The 11,506-nt window shown below is 37.9% G+C and overlaps 1 protein-coding gene across 1 annotated transcript; it reads left to right on the top strand.

Annotated features, from left to right (window-relative positions):
- Nucleotides 1–908: 908 nt before the first annotated feature.
- On the top strand, nt 909–1,838 carry LOC125362573 (olfactory receptor 5AK2-like). The gene has a single exon (XM_048361395.1). The coding sequence runs from the start codon at nt 909–911 to the stop codon at nt 1,836–1,838; it is 930 nt and encodes a 309-aa protein (XP_048217352.1).
- The last annotated feature ends 9,668 nt before the right edge of the window (nt 1,839–11,506 follow it).

Raw genomic sequence — 11,506 nt, forward strand, 5'->3', positions numbered from 1 at the left:
TCTTTTGATCAAGGCCAGTGCTCTACCACTTGAGCCACAGCACCGTTGGTGTAGGTCACTCAAACTCTATTTTTGTTTTGTAAACATAACACAGGTACATTTTCACACTGAGTTATTTGCAGTGAGACAATGTACAGCAATGATCTACCCATTTCTATTAGTTGACATAAAGAAATGGTGAGAGACAGACAATGTAAGCAATCTACTCCAGTGTGGCCTGTGGACCAGTATCAGAATTCAGCCTCTATGAAATCAATCTATGATGAGGTAAGAGCAGGAAGCAAGCTTGAACCTTTCTAAACTAGTAATAAACTTTAACAAACATTGAGCTTATTGGTTTACTTGTTATATAATTCTGATGTGAAATGCATTGTAAATATTTTTACCTGATCTGCTACTATAGGAACGTGGCTAATGACCATATGGCCATGAATTCATGATAGTCAAAGCAGAGTTGGTGAGGAAGGAAAAGGAGTAAAACAACAATATGGAAACAAGGTAGAGCATCACCATGTAAAACTATATGGGTAGGCTCAAAGTTTTCAAATATAATCACTTATGTAGGTAAATATCTTTTCACTAAGACATATTAAGCAGAAGAGAAAGTTCAACTCAAATATATTTTATCATCCATAATTGATCTATGAAGCAGTAGCTAAGAACACAGTTCCTATTCAATGGCAGTTACTCCAAAATGGAGATGAAATTATAAACGTTCTTTAGCAAGGGTCACCTATAAAAAGCCAAGTCAAGCTTGTAAAAAAAATGTTCTCAGAATCCACTACAAAACGGAAACATGATAATATTACCAAATTTGAATTAGTTAATAATTAAAGAACCACAATGGTCTTTCTCTCTTCTTCTTTCTATTGCAGCTTTTTTCAGATGAAATTTGATTTTTACTAACCATGGAACAGAATAATGGCACTGAAGTAATTGAATTCATTCTTCTGGGATTTGCTGCTCAACACAAGTTTTGGCACATATTCTTTGTAGTATTTTTGTTGATCTACATAATCATCTTAGTAGGTAATATTGGTGTGATCCTCCTCATCAAGATAAATTCTTCCCTCCACACTCCCATGTACTTTTTCCTCCAGCAGTTGGCATTTGTGGATCTCTGCTATGCCTCTGCCATCACCCCCAAGATGCTGGGAAACTTCATAGGAACAAAGCCCTCCATCTCCTTCACAGGGTGTGCAGTGCAGTTACTAGTCTATGGGACTTTTGTGACCAGTGACAGCTACATCCTGGCTTCCATGGCTGTGGACCGTTACGTGGCCATCTGCCACCCACTGCACTATCCTGTTGTCATGTCCCGGAGATTCTGTGTTCAGCTGCTGGTTGGTTCATACATCATGGGTCTCCTAAATGCTTTCGTAAACACAGGTTTTACTTTCTCCTTGAAATTTTGCAAATCCAACGCAATCAATCACTTCTTCTGTGACGTGCCTCCCATTCTTGCCCTATCATGTTCCAGGATTGACTTCAATGTCATGCTACTAGCAGGGTTTGTTGGGTTTAACTTGTCACTGACTGTACTGGTTGTCATCTTCTCCTACGCCTACATCCTGGCTGCCATCCTGAGGATATCTTCTGCTTCGGGAAGGAAGAAGGCCTTCTCCACCTGCGCATCCCACCTGACAGCAGTCACCATTTTCTGTGGGACCCTCTCCTATATGTATGTACGCCACGGAACCGACAAGTCTCAAGAGCAGGAAAAAGTGGCCTCTGTTTTTTATAGTATTATGATTCCCATGCTAAACCCTCTCATCTACAGCCTAAGGAACCAAGATATGCTAGAAGCTCTGAAACACTTAGGAAATAAGTGCTCCTAGCTACAAATGTGGTTTTCTATCAACACAGGCCAAGAAGAAAGAGATGGGGCTCATATTTTCTGTAGTTTCTGAAACATACTGAAAAACACATCACATGAATAAAGAAGTGATATTCTACTTTTATGGTTTGAGGAATATAACAATGGCTCTTACACATGCAAAACAAGTACTCTACAAGAGAGCTATTATCTTCAGCTTCACTATAAATGAACATCCAGATGATGTGTGTTAAATAGAGGGAATTCATCTTTAATGCAACATTACTCACATTAGATAATCCATATCAACAGCCCAGATGCCCTGTAACTTGAATGGACCAAGAAAATGTGATACAATAGAGTATTATTCAGCCATTTTTAAAAAGAATGAAAAGATGTAATTTGTAAGGAAATGAATAGATCTGGAAACAATATTAAGTGAAGTAAGCCAGGTTCAGCATGATAAAGTTCACAAGTTTTTACTCATATGTGGATAGTAGACCTAAAAGAGACCCTATGCATAAACTCATACAGTACTTTATTTTATTTTTATTTTTCGTCCAGTGTGGGGCTTGAAGTCAGAGTCTGGACACTGTCTCAGAGCAATTTTTTCAAAGCTAGTGTCATACTACTTTGAGCTTCAGTTCCACTTCTGGCTTTCTGGTGGTTAATTGCAAATAAGAGTCTCACAAACTTTCCTGCCCAGGCTGACTTTGAATCACAATCCTCGGTCTCATCTTCTTGAGTAGCTAGAATTACGGGCATGAGGCACCAGCACCCAGCTAGGATTTTACATATCCAATCAACTCAATTGTATTATGGTCTATGCATGAATGAAATACCGAGGTAAAGCCCCTTGCTTTTCAAAATGAATGTGAGGAAGGTGAGATACTTTCTATGATATAAGTACAAGTGGAAGGTGGGAGAATGAACAAAGAGAATGAAGGAGCTGAATGTGGTAAAAAAAATAATTTACGGGGGCTGAGTATATGTCCCAGTGGTAGAGTGCTTGCCTCGTATGCATGAAGCCCTGGGTTTGATTCCTCAGCACCACATATATAGAAAAATCCAGAAGTGGCATTGTGGCTCAAGTGGTAGAGTGCTAGCCTTGAGCAAAAAGAAGCCAGGGATAGTGCTCAAGCCCTGAGTTCAAGTTCCAGGAATGGCAAAAAGAAAGAACAGCATCAGCCCAGAAATAAATACATGTTAAAAAATAATAATAATTTATGTATTTGTGTGAAAAAAGAACAACAAAGCTTCTTGAGATTGGTATGTGGGGGAAGATGGAGGAGAATAATGGAGCCAGTGGCTCATCAAGACACTCCCTATACATAGTGGACATGTTAAAATGAAACCTGCTGTACAATGAATTGATGCTAATAAACAAAGAACTGTCAAGAAAAAAAGAGAGAAAAGGCTTCTGAAGAAAGCCTTTGATATTACTCTTACATGTTTTGATTTGCCTCTTTCGAAACAGTTGTCTCAAAAAGCAGAATTATAGGATAGAGAAGAATAGAGTCTAATAAAAATGGAGTAAGAAACCAGAAGCCCAATGGGTCACACCTGTCATCTTAGCTGCTCAGGAGGCTGACTTCTGAAGATTGAAGTTTAAAGCCTGGCCAGGCCCTTGAGACTTGCATCTCCAATTCATCACCAAGAAGCCAGACATGGAGCTGTGGCTCAAGTGGTAGAGCTGCTAGCCTTGAGCAAAAAAGCTCAGAGACATTGTCCAGGCCCTGAGTTCAAGGTCTAGGAATAGCACCAAAAAACAAAATGGGATCAAGATTTTGAATCTAGTTCAATTTTGCCTAGTAAAGAAAATGTGAAAGCAGGAAAAATTAAACAAATCAACCAAGAAAATGATCAACCAATTAATACTGCCTTGTATCTAACATTGGCATGTTATGGTCTTTTGGAGAGGCATTGATTCAGTATTTATCCTATGTTAGGAAGTTTTCCTAAATGTTTAGGAAACTGCAAAGCAAGTTCAATATTTGCTCTTAATTTATATTTAACTTTTGATCTTGAGGTATTCAGAGTTTTTCAGGAGTACTCATAACCCCTACACTCATTTTTCCTATGGCATCAAAATCAGGCTTTTGATATTGTTGCAGTTTGTGTGTGTAACAGATTCACATTTTCTCATTTGTAAAAAGAATGATTAATAAAAGATGGGGAAAGATGGAGGCAAACCACAGAAGTGGAAACACTAATCAAGATGCATTATAATCATAATCTGACTTCGTGAATTGAAGCCCCTCTTTGCAACTACTTAAAGATAATAATAATGATATAATAATAATATAAAATATGTAGAACATACCATTACAGATCTCAGATTCAACTCATATTCCTCATACTTTCCCTTCTTACTACCCAGATCCACATACAGTTTGTAATCCCTTGCTATCACTAATCTGTACTTGCTCTATAATTTCTAAAATTTTGCCATATATATATACATGTCTGCAATTAAATCCTATGTTAACCTTGAAAATTAGCTTTTTGAGATTCATTCAAGTTGTTACAATTATCAGTAATTTTATCCCCTTTGAGTCTGGTACTACTCAATATAGGTGTATCACAATTTGTTTAACCAATAATCTATTACAGAATATTTAGTTAGTCACAGTTTATAGCTACCAGATCTGAAGTTACTTTAAAATATATTTATACATTATTGTGGTGGGCATAAGCAACATTTAGTTTTTCTGATGTGGCTCTCTGTACACATTGAGCAAGTATTTAAGATCACATTCAAATGGGGGACAAGCAGGAATAGAAAGGGAATTAAGGCATTAGATGCTATCAGCAGGTAAAATGCAACAGTAACATACCTATACTAGCTACAGCTGACACTAAAAAAGTTAAACTATAAGAAGTCTTGCCCTGAACACACTACAAAAAAAATCTAAATGGAATTATAAAACATGTTCAAGTCACCCACAGAAAATTCTCTCTCTCTTTAGAGAGAGAGAGAGAGAGAGTATGTGAAACAAGACAGAAAAAAAAGGTAGAAGCATTACACCAATTGTCTCTATTAGCAGGTAAAACAAAATCCAATCCCATCAACCCAGTGCTAGTGACTCACACCTGTAATCCAAGCTACTCAGGAGGCTGAGATCTGAAAATCATGGTTCAAAGTCAGCCTGATCAGAAGAGTCCATGAGACTCTCATCTCCAATTAACCACTAGGAAATAGGAACTGTAGCTGTGGCTCAAAGTGGTAGAGCACTAGCTTTGGACAAAAGAACTCTGGAACAGCACCCAGGCCCTGAGTTCAAGCCCCTTGACCAACAAAAGAAAAACAAAAATAAAATAAAATAATTCTATCTCAGAGTACCTGTCCTCATTTCTCATAAATGAGTATAAAAAATTCAGGAGTCTTGCTATTAAGCATATGTTAAGAATATTTAATATATTCTGGTAGTAGACCATGTTCAAGCAGCATTCACATCACTAGGAAATATTTCCATGGTGTGTGAAATAAAATCCTTTGCATCCGGTCAGCTACCACAAATGTACAGATTCTGTCTATGAAATGGAAGGAGCTCATCCCCAGCTAAGAAAAGTTATATATTCATTTTATTTGAATCCAAAGTGACAAAGTGAAATTGATAAACCAAATTCCATGACCCTATGAAAACTACTTTAAACAGAGCCCTCGTCTGCTGTCATTTCCTTAGCTACATGTGTTTTCTACATCTGGAGAGTCCTGGAGAGCCCTCCAGTGCTATCTATTTTCCTATAAATTCACCTCAGGATAGAGCCTGTTAAACCCTATTTCTTCTAGGCTTCAATAAAGTGTCTTCATCCATAGTATCTTAATCGATCACTTGAATTATCCCAACGTTTTCATTTCTCAAGCTATTTAAAAGAGCCAAAGAAGTTAGTATCAATACTGCGCAGTCTTCTTCATGACCAGTGTCTTCTATTATATGACATTATACATGGATAAGAATGTATGAAATTATATGGAAGACAATCCAACCACATATTTTCTGTTACATAACATTCAAGGTTTAAACAAAAATTACTGTCATCCTTATGTACATGCTTCAGGAGGTACGGTCTCACTTGTCTCGCACGAAATCAATAATACTATACAGACATAAAGCAACCAATAATTCAACAGACTGATTATATCAATAGAGAACAGGTAGATATATTTTATGGTATGATTTGTGCATTTCCAAGATTTTCCTTCTCTCCTTTTTTTCTCTTTTTTTTCTCCATGTATCATATTATGTGAAGGAGGTTTTGAGATGTTAGGTAAGCTATTGACGTACAATTATAACTAATAGTTCTTACCTATAAATTGCTTGTTAGAAGGCTCTCCAACAATTCTCATTCTTTTAATGTGCTGCCACATAGGATCTGCTAAAATTCAACATTTGAACAACAGTGTAGTACAAATCCAATTAATGTTAAGCCTCTCTGTGGCTGGCTTGGTGTTTGGCCCTGTTGAATCTGAAAAATGAGCCACCATTAACCAATCCTCCAGATTCTTACATCCCCTTTAATTTCTTTTAATTGAAAAGCTTATTGTGTTGTATGGCTACAGTGTTAATTGACTAAAGTGAGACTTAACTGTTGTAAAGAAAAATATCTCCAACTCTCAACATATCTACAAAATTCAGGGAGAAATGCTTGCTGACAGGAGCCTACGATGGATACAATCCATCTCCAAATCAGTGTTAGTGAAAACTCATTATTAGGTCATGGGGGTTCTACTCTCATGACCGAATGACTGTAATTAGTGTGCAAGATGATTTGTATGTTTGTTTTTTTAAGCTTGGGTACTTTATTTGTCTATTTTTTGTCATTCTGGCACTGAGGCTTTTTTCTTTTTTTTACCAGTCCTAGGGCTTGAACTCAGGGCCTGAGCTTTGTCCCTGGCTTCTTTGTGCTCAAGGCTAGCACTCTATCACTTGAGCCACAGCACCACTTCTGGCATATTCTATATATGTGGTGCTGAGGAATCAAACCTAGGGCTTCATGTATGTGAGGCAAGCTCTCTACCACTAGACCATATTCCCAGCCCGGGACTGAGACTTAAACTCCAGGCCTCTCAGACTTGCTTAATTTTTATTGTTCAACTGTAATGGTCTACCATGTGAGCCACACTTTCACTTCCAGATTTTTTTCTTGTGCAAGTTGATTGAAGAGAAGAGGCTCTTGGATTTGTCTGCCCCAGTGGCTTTGAATTTCAATGTGCAAGCTGGTTATTGTCAAGTGGAGTAGATATTTCATTTAAGTAGATTACCATCTCTTCTTCTCTCACATTCATCCTCTCTTTCCTGTCCACCATCAGCCATGGGATGAAGCAGGGGGAAAAACTGCTTCCCTGTTGCAGACCCACAGAAAGGAAGGAAACCTCTTTATGTGCCTTCCATCTGACAGCAGAGGCCATTCACCCGAAACCCTCTTTTACATGTTCCTACAGCCCCCATTCTGATCATTCCTGGGAGGACAGGAAAAATATTTCTGCATTTTATGGCATTGTGAGTCCCACAATGAACTATCTGGCCTATGCCTTGAAAAACAAAAAGGCAAAAGAAGCATGAAAATGGAGAAGAAAGTTCTTTTAGAGTGGATCTACAGTGTTATAATCTAGCATCCTGCACAGATGTTCTAAATCCTAGTAGTAAATTATAAAAATAAAATACTATGAATTCTAATAACTTTAAATGAATTGTGATAGTTGTGGTAACAAATTGTAAAAATAAAAATGATGTAATTAGGCTTTAGATAATAAATAATTGGATAAACTAATTTTATAGTGCTTAAAAGATCCAATGCAGATGTTAGGCACAATTTAGTGCGTCTAAACTAAGGAATATATTCGCAGCTTAAATCATTTCTTTCTTTGCTCAATAGATGAGCTCTGCAATTGCTGGAAACCTGGGAGGCACAATTCCTGGGACTGAAAAAAAATGCTTCTCAGGAAGACACTGATGCTGAACTAAAGTCACAGACTTTACCATAGCATGTACAGAAGGAGACACTTTCTGCACAAGCAGATAAATTCATCCTCTGGGTTGTTCCCTGCTCATGACGATGGGTGAATGACAAACCCAGCCCCAACACACACAGGAATCTCTGTTCTGGTATTTCTAGGGAACTTGCACAAATCTTGGTGTGTAGAAACAATATATTTTCTGGTTTTCTTGTTACCAAGCTTAATTTTTAAAAATTTATTCCATTCCCTTCTGTGATGTTCATTTCTATTCAGCAGCACTAAGTGGGGAGGGGGAAACCTGTCTATTATGTTGTACTGACAGTAGCACATCAAATTTTAGTGCTACATTCTACCACATGATTAGAATAAAATTAGTATATCCATCTATGTGTATGGAGGCAATGGAATGCAATTGGTAGCCTTCCTTTCAAAAGAGCAAGGGTCTGAACTGCTCACTTTGAAATCCAATTATGTCAGCTTTGCCAAGGCCACAAATTTGCCACATCGTTAAGGATTTCAGAATCTGTTATAAGCCCCATTTGTAGTTAAGAAAAATGAGTTTCTTGATTGAAACTTACTTGTACTCCACAACTACTTATTCTGGAAAGATGATCAACTAAGCGCAGATACAAAATGACACAAGAAAAGGATACTTCACTTATAGCATTTTTTAAATGATCTTTTTTCTGGGAAGATCGCCTTTTGTTCTCACCATGGTGTAGTAATGAAGGCTCCATTTTTTTTTTTAGCTCACCTCAGACCCTCATATTTGAGATCCTCTCAGGAAACAACACTCCCCAAGACCTTAAAAGTAAAATGCCCACTTAGAGCCCTCAGAAGACATTACCTTAGGGTGCAAGCCAGCCTGTATCAGTTACAGAAAGGAAAGTTCTGAGATGAATCTAGTAAAAACAAAGCAATCCTATGTTTTCATATTAGCACTTCAATTCTCCCAAGTCTGGAGATGAAGAAAGGATACAGAGCAGATGCTTTCTAAATCAAATACTATAAATAAGTACCAGCTACTTCAGCAATATGTAATCAAGGATAGATAATAGATGAAATTCAACCAGCTCTGATAACCTCCATGGTTAACAGTTCCATGAATTTGACTATTCATTGATGTTGGAAGGGAAACATCTTCCCCAACCCTTTTCTTTTATAATAGTAGGGATGAATCCAGGTGAGTTGGTGAACGGCTATGCACTCCTGAAAACAACAACTCCATCTCCCAGAGACTCTGGTGAGCTATGGGGAAACCTGTTTTTTTGTTTTCCTAACTAAGGTCTGTATATGTGTGTGTTTATGGGGGTAGGTGGGGGGGGGGCAGATAACTCTGCCCTTCTTGTCATTTCTGTCCCCCACCTCCCCTGACTTGGCAGGTACTGTGATATTTGGAGCTATGGTAGACACATTGGACAATGAGGCAAACTGCATATGAAAACAGCAAGTCAATTCATAGAAGCGTTAGTCTCAACTTCAAAGCCGTTTATATGCAGGAAAAGAAAATTCATGTATTTGAGTCAAAGTGTCTTATCTTTTATTAGGAGTTAGACGCATTCCTAATTGAAACACTGGTCATGAACTATATAATATTGAAGGCCTGCTCTCCAGCCTTTAAGAGTAACTCTCTTTATACATTTGCAATGTAATCAAAACAGCTAAAAGCCAAGCACCAGTGGCTCACACCTATAATCCTAGATATTCAGGAGGCTGAGGCCTGCGGATCATGAATCAAAGCCAGCCCAGGAAGGAAAGGCCATGAGACGATTATCTCCAAATAATCACCAGGAAAAGCTGGAAGTGCTGCTGTGGCCCAAGTGGTAGACTGCTAGCCTTGAGCAAAAGGGAACTCAGGGAGTCCCAGAGATCAATCCTCAGAACAGGCAAAAAAAATAAATAAATAAAAGCTACAAATTCATGGAAGCTAGCTTTCTCCTTTCAAATTGATTAAATCACCTGTTTACCCCAACAGCTTTCTAACCAAACACAATTCAAAGCCGTCGAATCTGCAGATTTTTATCTTAGAAATTCTGATGTTATAGAAGAAAAAATGGAATCACAGTTGTCGTTTATAGGGAACTGATTTTAAATATATATGTATATATATATGTTTTCAGGATAGAAAAAGGAAAAATTTTGTGTTTAAGTAATCAGAAAATCATCAACGTGATGATAATGCAAAAATAAATTCAAACAGCAGTGTCTCTTAGGTCACACTAGCCCCCAGGTGTCCTTAAATTTAGGATAGAAATGGAACTTCTTTAGAAGTTACATTTATTGATGATTCCTATGACAAGAATAGTTAACTAGACCTAAACATAATCAAAATGGCAATATTGCCAAAGGCTATCTACAAATTCAATGCAATACCCATTAATATCCCAACACCATTTTTTGATGAAATAGAGGAAGCAATCCAGAAATTCATATGGAACAATAAAAAACCTAGAATAGCAAAAACAATCCTAAGCAGAAAGAACAGTGCTGGAGGAATTACAATACCCAACTTCAAGCTGTATTATAAAGCTATAGTAATAAAAACAGCTTGGTATTGGCACCGGAACAGGCCTGAAGACCAATGGAACAGAACTGAAGACCCAGAAATGAACCCACAGAACTACGCCTACTTAATCTTTGATAAAGGAGCTAAAACAATAGTATGGAAGAAAGATAGCCTCTTTAACAAATGGTGCTGGCAAAACTGGCTCAACACATGCAACAAACTAAAACTAGATCCTTACATATCACCCTTACCAAAATCAATTCCAAATGGATTAAAGACCTCGAAATCAAAACACACACCCTGAAAACACTAAAGGAAGGAGTAGGAGAAACACTTGGGCTCCTTGGCACAGGACAGAACTTCCTTAACAAAGACCCAGAAAAGCTACAAATCAAAGAAAGGTTGGACAAATGGGACTGCATCAAACTGCAGAGCTTCTGCACAGCAAAGGACATAGCTTGCAAGATAGACAGAAAGCCCACAGACTGGGAGAAGATCTTTACCGGCCATTCAATGGACAAAGTCCTCATATCTAAAATATATGCAGAACTAAAACAATTACCCTCTTCCAAAACAAAACTGCAAAGAACCAATAGCCCCCTCATCAAGTGGGCTAAAGACTTACAAAGAGATTTCTCTGATGAGGAAATGAGAATGGCCAAGAGACATATGAAAAAGTGCTCTATATCACAGGCCATAAAGGAAATGCAAATCAAAACAACATTGAGATTCCATCTCACCCCAGTAAGAATGTCCTATATCAAGAAAACTAACAATAACAATTGTTGGAGGGGATGTGGCCAAAAGGGAACCCTACTTCATTGTTGGTGGGAATGTAAACTGGTTCAGCCACTCTGGCAAGCAGTATGGAGATTCCTCAGAAGGCTAAATATAGAACTCCCCTATGACCCAGCAGCCCCACTTTTGGGTATCTATCCAAAAGACCACAATCATAATCACAGTAATGCCACCAGCACAACAATGTTCATCGTAGCACAATTTGTCATAGCGAGAATCTGGAACCAACCCAGATGCCCCTTAGTAGACGAAGGGATCAGGAAAATGTGGTACATATACACAATGGAATTTTATGCCTCTATCAGAAAGAATGACATTGCCCCATTTGTAAGGAAATGGAAGGACTTGGAAAAAATTATACTAAGTGAAGTGAGCCAGACCCAAAAAAACATGGACTCTATGGTCTCCCTTATTGGGAATAATT

This window comes from Perognathus longimembris, chromosome 13, assembly GCF_023159225.1.
Source record: "Perognathus longimembris pacificus isolate PPM17 chromosome 13, ASM2315922v1, whole genome shotgun sequence".
Lineage (NCBI taxonomy): Eukaryota > Metazoa > Chordata > Mammalia > Rodentia > Heteromyidae > Perognathus > Perognathus longimembris.